The following is an 18693-nucleotide window of genomic DNA, read 5'->3' as shown; positions in this document are numbered from 1 at the left end:
GCTCACTTCACAGTAAGAGGTACAAGCCTGCACATTTCCCCAGTCTCGATGTTAAAGCAGGGAGGTTACCTCCAGTACCCAAATAAGGTCTGTAGAGAACAGACATTGTGCCACAGAGTAAACACAACTGCATGAAGCAGTCCCCTGAAGTCTGAACTATTTTGCAAACATAAAAAATTACCAAGTGAATTACTTTTTAGGAGTTCACATTTCTTCTGTGCTCTACGCAAACCAAGCACTAGGGTTCCCATTCATATTTAGTGGGTATTGAATACAATGTGTGTGTTTGATAGGAATCCATCCAAAATAATTTTATGGGACTGCTGGTAGATGAATTCTATACTTAGCCCTAAACATTCAGGTTTGAACACAGATTTTTTTAAAGACAACCCTTCCCAACAAAAAATCAAAAGGAATTAGTGGTGAAAGATTTAGCCACAAAATTCTCAGCAAGTTTAATTTGTTCTGTGGCTTAATTCCATGCAGCTCCGAAAATTCAGGACAAGATGTTTGCACACTTTTGGGCATGTATTAATGAAAAATTTTGTTTACTTTACAACGGCCAGAGCAATCAGCCAAATAAAGTATAGAGCATTTAAAAAGGAGAGAGTCACTAAAGAAGCTTTCCAATTAAGTCTGCACGGATATTTCTGCAGTGTGAGTCTCAGGGATCTGTGTGTTGGGTCCGTGCACCAAGGCGTGACCTACCTGCCATCCGGGACTGTTAGGGTACCAGTACAGCTCAGACACACAGCCCTCTCCTCCTCCCCATGCACGTGCCCCTCTCAACACCAGGCACTGACATGAATGATGCCCAACTCCTTCCCCCCACACCACCACCACGTTCCTGCAGCTCTCAACACAGTCTGCATACTCAGAGGATTGCCCTGCAGATCTCCAGGGAAGAGGGTGTCCCATCATGGGCACACGCGGCCTGAAATCCAAGAACATCTCAAGAGGTTACTGCAGAGGAAGAACAACCTCTCTACAGCAAAATATTAAAGACACAAAGCAAGAACTTTAAAAGCCCTCTTGCGGCACTGCGAGTGGAAGTTGCAAGATCATACTTCCAGATGGCTCCATACATAAAGGACCGCACATATGTCTAGATGCACCCCACTTCTGGCCTGTTTGAAGGGACACTGTAGATGAATTTTACAATCTAGCTAAGATAAGCCTCATGATTACTTGTAGGTATTTGTCTTTTCTTTCAAAGTACGTAAGTGAAACCACACAAGACAAAGAAATTACGGACCAGGCAGGGCAGGCTGCACAGCTTCAACTCTAACCACTCTGGGAAACAACTCCTGATCCCTCCAAACCACCCAGCGGTCCCAGACACCCGCTGTCCACGCACATCCAAGAGGCTGAGAACAGACAATACATTTCAGATGGTTTTGCCTTCAGTTTTGCTTGTCATATTATGTTTTGAAAACACATTTTTACCTCCTTAAGCAAAAAAAAAAGGGGGGGGGAGATCAGATACACTACTGCACAGTGATTCTTTGTTCTTGGGGATTCAGTCTACTTTATAGCTGTGTTCATTACATATTAGAAAACCCAGGCCAAATAGTACTAGAAGTCCTCCCCCAAGGTAACATTTACATTTACTTCAAAAGGCCTCCCTGCAGAAGAAAATGCAGGAATTTTTTAAACCTTTAACTGTTTTGTAAGAAATATACTGTATCAAACCACCACCATTTTGGGTTCTGAATGTTTTTGCCTGGTACAAAGGAAGCTAAAAGCCAGTTTCTGTACAGCCGAGACAGCAGGAGGCAGGAACCTGGGACCAGTCTTTCACCCATACTCCTGCCCAAAACAGGGTATGGCTGAGTCAGAGTATTTACGTTGCAGAGAACAGGGAAGAACAGCACTGTTTTTCTCCTTAAGGTTGTAGGAATGCATGCATAGATAAAAAAGGTTTTAAAGGAGCTTGCTTTCTGCAGTGAGTAGATTTTGGAGATCCTTGTGCAGACATACCATGCTCATTTTCACTTGCCTGTCCACCGCAACAGAAAATTTTCATGTGAGAATCCCACACCTAGGGCACCCAGATCTTATCCTTACCACCATGCTGGCGGCCCATGCGTGGAGCAGACCCCAGGTGCCTGTTGAACATGGGATTTCAGGACAACTACCATCCTACTCGCTTAGAGGAGCATCTAAGGCACCCAGCTGGGGTCTGCTTTGCACCCAAAAACTTCCTGCTAGAACTGTTTTACAAAGTCTTAATACCTTCAATGAAATCAAAGGTCAGGAAAAAAGAGGGAAATAACCATAAAAATCCTTTAAAAAATCCCAGCCTCATAATAGTACTATCCACAGGCTGAATTCAAAATTTTGACCTAGCAAGCTTAATAGCGTACTATTAAAACGATTTTTCCCCCAGTTTTCTTTCACCTTTGGACGCAGATAAGCAGCATGACTGTGCCAGAGCAAGACGCAAGAGTCTTACAAGACGAGTGAAGCACCTAAATGCAAATAAATGCATTGGTCTTAAATGGAGCCTCATGCTGTACCTTCCTCAAGACATGCTGAACATAATTTCAGTTTAATATTCTATTTCTCATTATGGGCCTTGGAGACTCTCTCAAGCACCATGAAAAGCAGTATTAACCCAGCCCTCAGCACTGGGGGCAATCCAGCCAAATTATTCATGCTGGTCTTTTGCTTCGATTTTTGTAGTCTTGTCTTAATGTTCCTAAACAAATCTGAAAGGAGGATGGCTGACAAATAGTACAGACTTTACTTAAGACATTAGAGACGGCCATGTTCTGCAGCCTTCAGTCATTAAGCTAAAAACTCACACTGAAGCCAAGGGGAGTTTCATCAGAGCTGGACTTAAAGGCTGCAGCCCTGACACAGAACTCATGGTAGTCACAGCCAAGCACTGAGAAGCAAGAACATTAAAAAAGAAAAAGGAAAGAAAAAGGAAAGGAACAAGGAGGGGGGAAGAGAAAAGAAAAAAGAAAAAAAAGGGGAAAAAAAAAAAAAAGAAAAAAAAAAAGGGGGGGGGAAGAGAAAAGAAAAAAGAAAAAAAAGGGGAAAAAAAAAAGAAGAAGGGGGGGTAAAAAACAACCCCCACATGCTCCTCTCTTTGTAACCCAGCTATAAAGATTAGCCTCAAATCCTGATTTCAGAGATAGGACAAAGATAAGAAATTATTTGCAGGTGTTAGCATTTTCAGACAGATCTTCAGGGCAGCACGACTGATTTCAAGATGAAAAACTGGCATAGGTACACTTGGCGGGTAGACAAGACACAGCAATGTGTGTGGAGAATCAGTGTCTATCCCTATACATTACACTTGCACAGAAACGTCAGCATGTCCATGAAACACCCCTCATTGTTCCATAAAAAGATTAATCGCGTTTTCACGTATGCAGAAATGGGTGTAGAGCCTGCTGCAAGAGCAGCCAGGTCCCAGGTGCAGGCACAGCAGTGACGAACGGGGACACCAGATAAGCCTGACACATCCCAGGCCAACCGGCATCTGCAGCCACTTCATCTCCCCTGAATGCCGTTACCCGCTCTAACTTTATTTACCAAAAATAAGACCAATTTTACTCCATAGAATGAATGTGGCCTGGGGCGGATGCCAGGAAAAAGGGTGGGAAAAGCTGCCCCTTATTTATTTATTTTAACAGAACAAGGCAAAACAGTTCGCTGCTAGAAATAAACATTAAACCTTGCAGAACCACCCCCCTCCCAAAAACCCCACTGCTTCCCCCCCTCACTCCCTCCTCCTTCTCTCCCTCCAACATTGTAAGTAGCACAAAAGATCACATTACAAATGCCAGCTGTGGCTCTTTTGGAAGGTGGCCTCCATCTCGGAGGTAGTATATGTTCCTCACAGCCTAAGTGGTTGCTATGGTAAATATGCTTTTTATTGAATAGCAGAGTGAAACAGCTTTTAAAGAGACCCATAAGAACCCCATAAATGGTCAAAATAGAAGGCAGATCAACCTCAGCCTCCCTGGAAACAGGTTTCTCTTTATTTTCCAAAATGATCATGATTTTTGATCCCTTTTGTGTGTGTGTGTGTGTGTCTGTGTGTGTTGTCCACTCGCCTCCACCTCACCCACACCTGGGTGGAGGGGCTGGAGAGGGCTGGGGGACCCAGGATCCCAACCAGCCCCCCAGCTGGCCTTTAAAGGCAAGCACCCGCTCTCCTACGTGGCAGGAGGCTTTGGGGACAGCAGATACTCAGCACTGCTAAGCACAGGTGATCCCCAGCAAAGCTACCCATGAATGTCAGCCTGCCCTCCCAGGCTGCAACCAGCCAGGAGAAACCTCCTGCTCCCTTGCTATCACCTCCCACAAGACTGACACTGCTCTGCCGTGCCGGCCCCAGAGCCCCAGGAACACTCCCATCCCCCGTGCCGGTCCTCCAGCACGGCAGTAAAATCAGAATTAAAATAAGGAAGTTACTCTGGTTCATTTCTTATGAAGAATAAGATGACGGCAGGATTTGATGGCTGTAGATTTCTAAATAACCAGCCAAACACTTTTCCTCTGATCTCTTCCTCCAGTGGCAGCCCAAGTGGACAGGAAGGAAAAGCAAAGTCATCTGAAAAAGTGAAGCAACCAGCGCTAGGTATCGACTAAGCAAATACCAGTCCTGTGCCCATCACTCTCTGCTGTACTGAGGGATGGTTTAGAAGCTACGGACTGTAAAAGATAAGAAACCTTTTTTCTTTTTAAATAAAAAAACTAAGACATAGCAAAGGGCTGAAATTTCTCAAGTTAAAGAGACAACAAGAGAATAAGAAGCTCCTCAAAAACGTTTAGTATGATTTTAGATTTCTAGCAAAACAAATGTGCGCCTTGGATGATCTACCAGCTACGTCAGCTTTAGACTGTGTAACAGAAGACAAAGAACAAGCAACGTTTCTTTTCCTGGGATTCACCTTGTCATCCATTGGTTATAAGAAAGTTTAAAAAAAAAAAAATCATGTAAAACTTGATGATAAAGTATTTCAGAAGAAATATTCTAACCTACTGCATGCCATCTTCTCCAGAGGTAAATTTCCCAGATGAACGCTCAGAGCTAAGATGCTCTTTAACATTAGTTGGCACTGACACTGGCTATGGGTGAGGATGGGCCAGTGCATACCACCCCTCTTGCATAACACCATATAAACAAACAGTTTCCTTTTAGACCTCTATGGATGCTATTTTAGAAAGTAAAATAAAACCCCAAACCCCTCTCATGCAAATTTGTATTGAACATTTCAAACTCAACATTGTTTTAACAATAGAAGCAAGAAAACTTAACCGAGAACTGAAAAGTTAATTTAAAAAAAAGCCATTTTTAGCAACACTACTTATTATAAAGAGATTTTTATATTTTGCAGGTAAGTAGTAAACATTTGCTAACACTTTTCATGCTAAATGAGAAGTCATCACAACACAAAGGGACATGTGCTCTGTTGAGCTTTCACCCAGGTAAAATTTCATTCAAGATTTTGCAGTAAGAAAAGATTTTTTTAGTAAAGGTCATAGTACAGGCTTGGTTTTTATTTTTTTAATGCTCTCCAAAAGTGTCTCTTCATTCTCTTCAGTTCAACATTGTCAGATGTGTAAACCAGCCTGACTGGACTTCACTGCTACTAAATAATTCTGCAGTGTGTAAATTTAGAGCATTTTCAACTCTCTGCTCTCCTACAAGGCACATGAATGATAATTTCATAAACAGCCCAGCAATAGCAAATGTATTCCCTCCTTTTACCATGGGATCATTAAGGTTTTTGTTTGTTTTGAAGTATTTCTCTTTTGGTTTGTGTAAAAGAAAACTGATGACAACCAATGCCATTAATGTCAAATGCCTTTTTTGTCTTTTTTTTTTCTTTCTTTTTTTTTAAACAAAGGTAGAACATCTTTCTGCGTTTACTTACAACAATGTGTGCTGGAGATGGAGACCTAGCATCCTTGAGGGCTTGTCTACTCTGAAGGCTCCCTGCCTGAACATCAAGCAGTGGCCATTTCATCTGCAGATACTGGATGGAGGAAACAAAAATGGGGAAAGAAAAATGAGTTCAGAAAAGAAAGGCAAAAAAATAACAAATCTTAGGTAACATGGGTAAAACGATATAAATTAAAACTTATGTAAGGAACTGAAACAAAAATTAAGACGACTTTGCATGTTTGTGGAGACAATCTGTGCAGAACACTACAATTTCATACCACCACATTACAGTTCAGGAATAAGAAAATAAAGTAGATTGCAAAGACAGTATTACATTGATTTTATTAAGCGTAGCAAATCTAGAAGAATAAAACCCACACAGACAAAATACCAAAACCATGGAGAGGATGGGACAAGGGAGGGGGAAGGTGGATTATCAGTCTCAGGAGAGCGAAAACACGTATCATGGGTTAAGAATATGATCTCATTATTTAATGGATCATCTGTCAGCCTTCTTTCAACAAATGCACCATGTCAACTCCTCCAGCTTCCCCAGTGCTGTACAAGCCCTAAAGGCAGAGGTCTACCCCAGAAAGACCCAGTACTGCTGGGTCTTAGCATCTGTTTTCTCTACTTTTCACCATTTCTGGAAGTCACCATGGATTATTTTCTTCTTGCTCATCATCACCAGGAGAGAAATCTTCTGTCAAACAACCCTTAAGGGACTTGCACAGTGTAACTTATTCAATTACAAGGCCAAACTTAATAAGCTCTCCCGTTGATGATGTCCAAGACAGAGTACAGCCCGGTGCACTCAGGCTCAGCTGCACAGGCGCTCAGGGGTAGCCACAACTTCTTTATGTCACTGGCATCGGCAGATAGGCTGAATATACAGAGGCAGCGAGTCTGCAGCGTAAGGAGGTGTTGATTCAAAAGCAAAAAAAGTTTAACTACACTTCAAGAAGGAGCAGAACGTTCCCACGGATTTAACCAGCATCAAATATCGACTAAAACTTCTGCTCTCAGGCATGCGTGTCCTCTTGCTAAACTTGCTGGAGGTGCCATTGCACCCCAGCCGGATCCCATAGGAGAGCTCAAGGCTTCCACCAAACAGGTGAAGTCTCAAGCTGGTACCCAGATCACTGCATCAGAAGTGCTCAATTCTGACCAAAAGCAGCCCTGCAGAGAAATTAGTTAGCCCAAATACACTTCCACGCAGTACATATAAATATAATTTCAGCCCGAGCTTTTCTGTCCGCATGGTGCTACACTGTACCAATTAGGCCTAATGCTTAATACATGATCTCTAAAAACCCTATATCATGCTGGAAGAAATGCATACCGCCACATACCTTCAGCCCCCTCCCAGAACTAAAAGCAGCTGTATGCATAGATCAGGCCACTGCAGAAGATCCTATTTAGCCCTAGACTCTGGTTGACCTAACAGGTCTATTCCTAGAAAATATCTAGAGAAATAATTATGTTTACCCATCCCTTCTTTTTACCCATCCCTTCTTTTTTTTTTTTTTTTTTTCTTTTTTTTTTTTTTTTTTTTTTTTGAGTAATCTTGAAGGAGAACCACACACAAACAACCCCCTCCACCCCAGGCGAACAACGGAAGCCATATCTAAATCTCCACGAAGGAAGGAAGGAGATCTGGTTCCATGCTTTCAGCACATCACTATCACATTTGCCTACGTATGCAAAACATTTGCTAGCATGCAAGGCCTGTTTGCTGCAAGACCCTGGGCATCGAGGTGACCAGAAGCAGGAGTCAGCAGGAGGATGCATTACCGATTCCCATCGCTTGGAGGGCCTGAGATTTCTGAGCTACTGGAATGCAAATAAACAAACCCATACTCTGGATTTGTGCCCCATACGAGTTCCTCAAGTTCCAAGAAGTCTTGTTTTTATTCATCTTCACATTTGGGATTTGTGCAATGTGGACCAGAATGTTTCAGCACTTCTTAAAAATAAGAAATAAAACCCAAACAAACCAGAACTAGCCTACCGTAAGCAGCATTTCTAACTCTTACGACTCAATTGTAAGCCTCCAGATATTTGATCACTTGTATCAAATCCCTGCTCTTCAATATAGGTGACCACAACATAAATTTTAAAGTTGAGATGATGTTAAAGTAACTTTCTAACCCTTTGTGGTTTCAAAAAAGTGCTTAAAAATGCAACCCAAGTGCACAGAAAATGAACCCAAAACCCAAGCCAACTGAGAGCTGCTTAACTTCAGGGGAAATTTGATACATTTCAGATTTGTGGATGGCACTATTAAACAAGTCAACTGCTACAGCTTTAGAAGCCCATCAGTTGTCTTAGACAACTGTGTCTGTAACACCGCCACATAAAGGGGCACATGAATTTGCAGAAAGGTTCCTGATGGGTCGCAGCTACTACCAGCTTCCCCAGGTTTTTCAGCCAGCTAGTGAAGTATTTTTCCCTTCTTCCAAGGAAAACGTCCTCACAGGACGTGTGCCTCACGGTACACGACTGTTTCAAACTCCACAACCATTTCAGAGACTGAGAAGTTACCACTACCACAGCTAAAGTGCTTACAAGAACCTGCCAGCTCAACTGGTGGCGTGTCAGGAAACAGCCACTAAGCCATTACCCACCAAAATAAACCAGACACCCTCATTTTTCCATGACCACTCCATGGTCATGAGCAACCCTGGAATATTCCTACAACCATGACAACCCATGAAGGAGCTCAGGTCAGCGGCTGTCCTAAGACAGGCCAAGAAATGCATGGGCTTCTCTGAGACTGCCCCAAGGGCAGACTGAGAGGCACTGACACAGCAGCATGAGCAAGCTCACATCAGACCCCGTCCAGTCAGTAATTATTGCAGGGATTACGAAGCCTTCAGGACTGTCAGTTCTGCTGGTTTTTATTAGCAATAAATTCCCTTAGAAGAAACAGAGCAAGAAGGTATGGCTGCTCCTGCTCCACCTCGATCTCACAAGAGCCCACACTTTCAGCATGGGTGCTCCCACACCAGGCTGACCAGCCTAAGTGCAAGATGGAAGTTTCAGAAGATCTTACTGCTGCTTTGCTTTTCTGCTTTTAAAACCCTTAGTTTGGGCTCTCAGTAAAGTCCTTCTCTTACCCACCCCTGCCAAAGAGCATCCAAGAAGTCTTAGGCTAAAACACAGCCAAAGCTGCTTCTCCTCTTGGACATGCACTGGGAGCCCAGCAGGAATGGTCCAAACCCAGAGGGCTCAGTTTTGGACACAAGCACACACATGGACCGCTTCCATTTTCACCAGTGGGTAATACACCAGTGGCGGGAAAAATAAAATAAAATAAACAGTCCCCATGGAAAGCAGTGACGCGCAAGGGTCAATAAAGCAACTTCCACAAGCTCTACCAAGTGGCCAGGATCCAGAGCAGCATCCCGGCCCCGCCAAGGGCGAGATGTTCTGTCCATCAGATAAACAGAGAGGGCCAGAGCCCGCAGCCAATGCCTGCGTCAAGCTAACGAACCCACAGCTTCAATGGCGGGATGTTTGCAAAAGAAAAAAAGTCCAATTTGCTGGCTTCAGAACGTGAGCCCCGTTGATAAAGTATGAAATATTAGCATTGTTTAAGGTGACGAGCCTGACTCAAGGCCTCCTCATCCAAGAATTGTCATGCCTGTAACACAATATTGATGTGGTGGCTTATAATTCTTACTTTACATAAAAGCTTCATTGTGTGCCAAATTCAATCTCCACAGGCTACCTGAGCCACAGATTTTTACGAGTCTACATTTCAGCGCAGCGAGTCTACAATACACATAATTTTCAATTATGTTAGGGCAGAACAGGATCACTGCCTATATAACATTACTGGTTGGAGGAAATGAGACTCAGCCCTACTGCCGAGAGAGCTAACTGGATCCAGATGGCGGGCCGAGCGAGGCAGCCGTCCGAAGGAGCGACGTCGCAGCAGCCGCCCCCTCCACAACTCTCTCTTTCACAACAGAGATGCCAAGCCATCGCCAGGGCGGGGAGCTGGGAGGGGAGGATGCTTGGGCAGGGGGGGAGTCACATCACGGCATGGGGAGGGCGAAGGAAGAGGGGGGAGAGGCGTGATTGCTTTCGCAGGTTTACTACTGCTGCCCTACGCTGCGATATTCTTATTAAAGAGGAGAAAAATTAAGTCCTGTTACAGCGGAGAGGTAAATCCTTTCCTTCCTCAAGCAACTAAATAGCAGGAAATCCTCTTCTCTCAGCCCTAAATGCAGATTTGAGCCAGACAGTTCCTCTGATTTGCAAGGAGTCCACAAAAATCCGAAGCCGACTTTCCCAGCCTTCTGACACTGCTTTTACATTCCTGCACCAGGGGGGAAGGGTAGGAGGGAGGGAAGTTCCCACCATCCTGCTCCTGCAAAGGCTGGACACACACTCGCTCCTCTCCTGCTTCTGTGTCTCAGTGTGGAAATTAGGACTTGCCTGTACAAACATTGCACTTTTCAACAAATTAACTCTAACAAATCTGCACAAATTATTTCGGAGCAAAACTGTTGAAATGGGCTCTGCTGGCTTGCTTTTAACATTCTTTAAAATAATGTCATCTTGCCATAAGTATTTTATTCCCTGTTTAACAATATGATCTGATGGGGATCATTAGCATGTGTGTGTTTTTTTAAAAAAAAAAAAAAAAAGAAAAAATGTTTTATGGCAAGTCTCAGAGAGCTTAAGCAAAATAATTGTTAAGCTCTAGGCCTCTGCACAAAAATTAAAACACGTATGGGGCGAGCGTACTTGAGAGAAACCAAAGCTTTTAAAAAGGTTGTTAAATTGTCAGCACAAGGGAAAAGGCAAATGATTTGAACAGCCTAGATTTTTTTTTTTGTAGAAGGAGAACAAAAAAACCCACCCTTACCCTCCACTCCTGCAAGCAGCACGTCCTCACCTCCCATCTGCAACCAGAAGGTCCTGCAAAGCACAGACCCACCAAGAGCAGCTCTGCACGCCCACCCTCCCAAATACCACCAAAAGCAGCTGCCTTCCTGGGCACCGGCGGGGCAAACAAACATCTTTCCCAAGATTTCACAGCAGAGTTGGTCAAAAGCAACTAAAATTCATATCCAAGACTAGAGGAGTTTGCTGGAAACTCTTACTCAAGGCCAGCAGCCACCCCCCGCCGGGGCCGGGCTCGCAGCGGCGCAGCCCTGATGGAAGGGATGGCACAGAGCTCGCAGGTGTTTCCTGCACCGGTGTCCAACCTGGAGCTGCTCCCTTGTCACACTATTGTTTTCACTTCTGGAATGCCCTACGAGTGATGTCCCACAGCATATAAATACATAAATGCAATTAAAAAAAAAATATACCGTATTTTTAAGTGGAGGGAAAGCAGCACAACACTTTCCAGCTCAGGTTTCCTGCAGCTGGTGCTTATTAGCTCCCAGGAACTGAAACAAGCAGGAGCAGGGCTCCTGGAGTCAGCTTGATGCCACAGGCCTCCAATACCTCTCCTAACCATGGGACCACATCTCCACCTTCAGAGTCCGTGCTTTCTCCCTGGATCTCAACATGCCATGCAAGCGGAAATATTCCTGATCCTAGTTTTGCTGTTAGTCTCTCCCTTGGCCAACGTTGCAGAATCACATGGAAGTACACACCTGGACATCAACTTCAAAGCTCAGGAGTTTCTCCGATACTTAGTTAGCAACTCTTCTAGGAGGGGGCATGTAGACAAATTTTAACCAGAGATAATCCAGTAGTAACACAGGAGAGCACAATGCTGAGGGGAGAGCTGAGATTTATGGGGAAGACGATAGGAATGAAGACGGAGCTTAACAAGACTGTAATTGCTCTCTGCAGACAAGAAAAATAGTTGCAAGAGGACACTCATCTTGGTACCTAGAAAGAAAGGTCTGGAAGCTACTAGTGTCCCCACTTAGGTCAGAAGGCAAAGCCTCTAAATATTTAAAAGTAGATGCTCAGCTTCTGCTCCATCCCTTGATTTACCTCAACCCCTTATTTTTGGTCTTCAGTTATCACCTTGTTTGTAGAGGTGCACAGTGTGAGAGCAAAATCTAAGGATTTATTTTAAATAACTGAAGAAGATTGCTGAAGGAACTTTAAAAGGGCCTCCTATTTCTTGCGGATCTACAATGTCTGGAATTTTTTGTGTGAGAAGTAATAGACACCACCCACAATGTTCAACCCTTCTACAGAATATGTAATGTACCATGATGAGGCACAAAGATTTCCCCACAGCATTCAAGAAATGAAAGCATGAAATTGTAAAACACGGAAGTATTTATCACATATCTCCACTTTTTTTTTTTAAACTAATATCACCCTTTAAACTATTGCAACACTGCAAAAATAAATGATTAAATAAAATACATAAATAGGGAAAAAGCGGCACAAATAAAAAGGAACTGGTAAGTGTTGTGTACCAGCACAGACACATGCACATAAGGCATTAAGTCCTCTTCCCAATTTAAAATGCCACTTATTCACCAGCACTGGTATCAGCCAAACCATTTTGTGATATATTCCTGAACAAGACACTTCTAGTGCCTTGAATTTCCCTGTTACTGAGAACTCAAGTGACCTTGTCTCCTTCCCTTCCAGTAATACACTAGAGTCCCTGAAATGGAGGCCTTGAGTTGCCCATTTTAGTATTTTGCCCGTGTCTTTGTCACATTGCTGAAGCGCTGCTAGGGCATAAAAAAGGAGAAGGCAGAGTCCTCCACAGCCTGGAAGTTACAGAAATATGTTAGCGATTAAACAGTTCGAGATCATCTCAAAGGAGGAATGCCTGAAAGCAGAAATCCTGCCTCACTGCAGGCATAGAGCAATCTAAGGTGACGGGCAAAGAGGATGCCCGTTTTGGGGTGGAGCAAGGCACAAAGAAATAGTTTGAGCCCCACAGGCACCTCAACAACTGCAGTTCCCTCTTGGGTGAGCAGTCAGACTGAGTGGAGATGGAGGAATGTCCCAGAAGCATCAGATCAGTTGCCTTTTCCTGACCTAATCACCAGGCTCCGTGCCCTCACAGCACACACAGCTCTTCTCCTGCATCCCAGATGAGATGCAATATAACAGCTACATCCCATTACTACTGCTGCACATCACCCCTACTTACAGAGTTTTTCTATGCACAGTGATAAGGGCACAGAGGAAGCTACTGTGGGAGAGAGTTAAAGAGAATAACCAGAAGCTTCCTTAAAAATTATTGCCTATGAAAGTTCAAGCAAATTCAGATAATTATTTGCTCATTCTGACATGGGTGAAAGGCATTCTTGCCATCAGTTCTACTGAAATACTGAAGTAAAACAGGTTTTTTGCTTCTTATGAATGCAAGGTTGGTAGACTACAGTTGAGTTCTAGGATATTGATACTGAGCATGAAGAAGCTAAGTAAAGGCTAATCAGCTACTGCAGGAATTAAAAATCATTTTTTTAGCTTTACAAGAGGAAGAGTGTTCATGTGACACAGAAGCACAGCATTACTTTCTGCAGTTCACATGGTATCTCAGCAAAACAACTGCAGGCAGTGTTTCTCGATCCTGGGTGGAGCTTGGGAAAGCACCATTACTTTTTTCACATTTAATTTGAAAGCCTCCACAGCCCTCGCTGCACGAATCAGCAGGCTGGCTGAGTACTATTGGGATGTCTACAAAGTACTGTTCCAAAATACAGGCACAAATAAACGCGTAATTTCAGCCGAGGAACAAGAACAAACTTTTTATCTACTTACTTTAAGCCAGCAAAAAACCAACTTCTTCATCTTCAAACTACTTTCTCCAGATTTTCTCTGCAACCTGTTCTGTTCCACTCAAGCACAGAGTTTCCATTAGAGAAAGAATGGGACAGTCATGAAATCTCAACAAAGTCTTTCTGTAGATACGGCTTGTTTAGACTCAGCAAAGCTAAACCAGCCTCCAAGACACACCAAACAATTTGATGTACAGACCCACATTTAATTTCTCTTCCTGGCAATCTCTCAGAGAGTGAGAGAACAATTGGTAACTAGTGTTTGCATGAAGTCCAAGAATGCATTTTATGGTCTATAAAATATAATTCCTTTCCTCCCCACTAAATAAAGACAGTAAAAATATCTGACAGCACGTTAGAGACAGAGATCACGGCACTGAACTACCTCTATTGTAACAGAAGGGCTGCTCCAGGGGAACCCTGCCTCCCTTAAAACTTTCCAACTCTGTTAAGAGCATAACTCCATTTGTAAAGGAGGCACTACGACTTTAAGCTTTGCAACTACCTTTTTTAAAAAAAAAATGTTTTTTTAAAGGAAAAACAAAAAACCCCAAACAAACCAAAACAACAGAGCTCAACTTTAATATTGCAGAACACATCTGCTCTGACCTGCTCCCTCATCACCCCACCACTTGGATCTGTGGCACAGGACAGTGTGCTGGTGTAAGGAGTACCAGGGGCTCTCCAAAACTCCCCCTCATCTTCCCCTCGCTTCCACCACTCAGAGTCTGGAGCAGGAGTTACACGTTTCCTAATTATGGGAAACATTAACCAGACTCCTTCGGTACCCTGGTGGCAATGCCATCAGGAAAGTCATCTCTACATGACCAGGATGCAAAATGGCTGCTGAACTGGTACCATTTTCCACTTCGAGGATGTGTGCGAAGAAGAAAAAAAAAAAAACAAAAAACCACCCAGACAGAGGCCTATCTTTGTGCACCTCTGTCCTGGATCAGTCCTACCTGCCTTCCTCATTTGTTACTATCAGCAGAGATTGACAGTTGCCCAATCTGCTCTCTCAAGTGTTTTCTATTTGTAGGAGGAAAAAGAGTCTGATTTGGATCCTTATGGCTGGCTGCGGCAGCAGGCTGGCTGTGCAGCGGCAGCAGGCTGGCTGTGCAGCGGTGGCCCTCAGCAAGGCAGCACTGTGCCCGAATGGAGAGAGAATTCAGGGGGGGTAAAAGTTCAAAAAACTAAGAAGAAAAAAAAAAAAACAAAAAACCACCCAGACAGAGGCCTATCTTTGTGCACCTCTGTCCTGGATCAGTCCTACCTGCCTTCCTCATTTGTTACTATCAGCAGAGATTGACAGTTGCCCAATCTGCTCTCTCAAGTGTTTTCTATTTGTAGGAGGAAAAAGAGTCTGATTTGGATCCTTATGGCTGGCTGCGGCAGCAGGCTGGCTGTGCAGCGGCAGCAGGCTGGCTGTGCAGCGGTGGCCCTCAGCAAGGCAGCACTGTGCCCCGGTGCCACGAGACTGAGTACAAGCGGTTTGTCACACACTTGCTGTGAGGAGCCACGGGAGTTCAGAAGCCTCAGTTTACAAAATCTGGGCCAAAAGAGGGTTGATTTATAAAGTGCTTGGCACCTCCAGCTATCAGAAGCCAGGAGATGCATGACAAGGGCAAGATGGGAGAACGATGCCCAGTGAAGCACATCCCCCTCCAAAGGGGCCTCTCAGACTATCTGGGTTGGACTTTTTTTTCCCCTCACTCTTCAGTCAAAATTTTCAGCTCAGGTCCTGTGAAGTACCTGCAAACAAGAGTCATGGGTGGGGGATCCCGGAGTAAAGGTGCTAGAGGAGAATTTAGCTGTTTGCTTGTTATTGTAACGTCGTCTAACGGGGTTTTACTGAAAGACTCATATTTTCTCCCGCTGTTGGGTAAGTGAAACTCATGACTCGAATCACTACCACAAAAATTCCTGTCGATGTAGCAATTCTGGGTGAACTGCCGGGAGCCACTCTCTAGTAAACCCAGCAAATTTCATACTGAATTTCCTGTCGCCTCCCTTGTGGTTTCCATGTGCGATTGGGTCTTTGATGCAACAAGGGGTTACTGCAGAATAGATGGCTCCAAGGGTTTCAGGCCCTCGTGAAAACCAAGAACTTGCAAAATTCTCTTTCCCCAGGGTTGGTAACTTTTGTCTGTCTTTTTTTTTTTTTTTTTTTTAAACAAACCCAAAAAGTTAACTTAAAAATGTAACCTAAAGGCAACCTCAGGAAAAAGTCCCGGAGATAACACTGAAACGAGCAATATTCTGACCTCCTAGGAGAAGCTGGGAAGGTCTTGTAGAGGTTATTTTGTTTTTCAGAAAGCCTTGGAAAAAAACCTTTCCACTACATCATATCCTGGTCCACATTCCTCACTGTAATCTTTTAGCTCAGATGCATGGACATGTCTTTGAAAGATGTAAAAGAGGTCGAAAGCCCCCTCAGCTAATTGCGCTGGCTGAGAAACAAAACTTGTGGGCTGGGGTAGGATTTGTGTCAGACTGACCTTCTGCAAGACAGCTACTCCTGTGAATAAAACCCTCTCGCTGCCTCCGCCAGAATCCTCCTGCCACTCAAGTATCATCTTGCTGTAACAAATTACTCCTAACCCAGGATTACGGCTCTTTCCAAATCCCTCCTAGAGAGCTGGGAAAGAAACGTTCCCTCCGAGGATTCAGCACCAGTTGTTTCCCCTATCAATAATCCTCCTATTTGCTCCTCCGACAGCATTAGTCCATGGGGCCAGCAAGATCGCTCGCACCCATTTTCCTTCCAAACACAAGCTGGATGTCTCAATTGTCCATCAGAAGAGGAAAAGATGAAGGCTTGCCTTCAGATACCCATGGAAAAGACACCCTGTCTGGCCAGAGGCAAAGCTGACTCCTGGTTAAGTAGGAAGAATTATATTTAGGTGGAGGACTAAGTGAATCATTTGGGATGAAAGCAAAACCAAACAAATGAAGTATTCACTAAATCTGTGCTGTCACCTCTTGTTCCTGGGCAGCCACCCCGTGTATTTATTTTCTGGTTTCCTCCAGCACCACTAAAACAATGCAATATGCATTTATGGTATTTAAATGAAGTATTTTAAAAATATTCCTAGTTGAATCATCAGCCACACAAACTCTTCCTCAAGAACAAATAAAATGTTGGGTTTTTTTCTTAAAGGAGATGCAGATAGACAAGATGTGAAAGCAAATACAGTCCAAAATTGAGACCACTGTGAATTATTTTTCCTGATTAAAAAGGCACTCCAATGAAAATAAGCCCAATTCCTGTAAAATTCAAATAATGGTGTGGCATTTGAAAGGCATTTTGAATTTTCAAGTAAGAGTAGGTCAAACTTCTGTTGAATTGACATATTTTAGGGACAAAGATGTACAAAATATACTACTGGAAGTTTTTGGATAAATGTTCTTCTTGTTTATTTAGGGAGAGAAGTTTTCTTAAGTCAAAACAACTATACTGGCCTATTCACTCCCTGAGCTAAAGTGACAAGAAACAAGAGTCAAACAGGAGAACGCACTATCACAAAACAATCTTTTCAGTTTTAATGAATTGGGAAAAAAAAGGAAAACCCACTTTTTTAACCAGCAAATCAAAATCATACACTGCTCTACATATCTGGAGGAAAAAGAAAAAAAAGATTTTTCTTTTGCACAAGGAAAAATGCAACATGTGTGAGCCTGCATTTTTCCCCTCAAAGGGTGGAGGGAAGAGGGGCAGGAGAAAAAATAGTAACTAAAAAAAAAAAAAACCTTGCAGAAATGTTGGCTGGGAGGGGGCCTCTGTCCCATGGAGAAGGGTATCAGCAGCTCTGCAATAGCTCATGTCCTGGAGGGACTCTGCCCTATGCGCCAAATTCTTGTGGTTGTGGAAGAAGTTTGTTTTGGAGAGGTGAGGGTTGCTTTTCTGCAGCAATCCTGCGGCGAACACCTAACTCATGGCCCCGGGGAGCGGAGCCCGCGCTCCCACAGACACAACACGCCCGCGCTCCCCAGATTTGCATTTGTCACACTTTCATGCCACAGCCCCGAAGTTAAAACAAAGGAGTCATTAGAGCAGCCCTGAGCGTATAAATCTGTAAATAGCTGAAAATGTTGCTCTTGTTGCTAAATATAGTGCAGGCATTTTGAACTGGCTGGCCCACAAGGCAACTTTTATATTTATTTATTTAAAGGACCGTGGTTCGGGAACACTGAGTGTTTTTTAAGCCTGTTCATGTATATTATGTTCCTTCTTTCTCGATGTGAATATGAAAAAAAAAAATTAAAGGAACTTAGCAGGTACTAGAAAAACAGCTTCCACTTAAAAGAGCCAGAAAGCAGTACAGAAAGACATATTTGGCTTTGTAATGGGAGTAAAATCTCCTCTAAGGATGGTAAATCAGGTTCATATGGAGTTAAATGCAGAATAGCTTCAACCCCACCACTCTGACACAATTAGGAAATGCCTTGCTCCCTATGGGAGCTCTCCCCAGGATCGGGCACATCCCTGCTCAGCCATCAGGAGGGAGGGATGCAGAAGCCAGGGCTGCCCAGGAGGAGAAGGGAGCCCCAGCAGCCCCCCTCGGCTGAGAAATGCCTGCAAAACACTGTGTTCCCGAGGAAAAGACAAAACGGGGATGCGCAGCAGTTCACCCTCCTGAAGCCGGCACAGGGCAGCCTATTTACTACTAAATCCTGGAAGTTCGGCACCAGCTCGCACTTTGCCTTTGCATGAGGGTGAGAGCTGGGGGTGTGACAAGCCCGTGCAGGAGGAGAGGACAGGAATCCCCAGGGAAAGGCTCCGGGAGATGATAGCCCAGCCCTGGACCACCCAGGAGCCAGCCTGCAAAAGAGCACTCACCTACGGAATGCTCTCTGAAAGCCAAGGGTCCAACTCAGGAGCTGGGGCAGCGGCACGGATCCCGAGGGGACGGGGTGGTCCCCGCAGTGGCTCGGGGTGAGGACAGGGGCACATGCCGGCCCCCACGGACACACTGGGAGAGCCACAGAGAAACCGGCAGCACCAGAGCTTTCACACGCCTGCGCTAAGTGCCCTGGACCCGCAAGTGTCAAATGAGT

The 18693-nt window shown here is 44.2% G+C and overlaps 1 protein-coding gene across 1 annotated transcript in view; it reads right to left on the bottom strand.

Annotated features, from left to right (window-relative positions):
* Positions 1 to 18693, bottom strand: part of TCF7L2 (transcription factor 7 like 2) — a 252300-nt gene that overhangs the window by 114469 nt on the left and 119138 nt on the right. Inside the window, exon 2 of the mRNA XM_019471644.1 lies at positions 5898 to 5999. Coding sequence (XP_019327189.1) covers positions 5898 to 5999 — 102 coding nt within the window. The remainder of the gene's footprint in view (positions 1 to 5897; positions 6000 to 18693) is intronic.

This window comes from Aptenodytes forsteri, unplaced genomic scaffold, assembly GCF_000699145.1.
Source record: "Aptenodytes forsteri isolate BGI_AS27 unplaced genomic scaffold, ASM69914v1 Scaffold15, whole genome shotgun sequence".
Classification (NCBI taxonomy): Eukaryota; Metazoa; Chordata; class Aves; order Sphenisciformes; family Spheniscidae; genus Aptenodytes; species Aptenodytes forsteri.
Note: the sequence above shows the minus strand (reverse complement) of the source record. Positions and strands in the feature narration are given on the sequence as shown.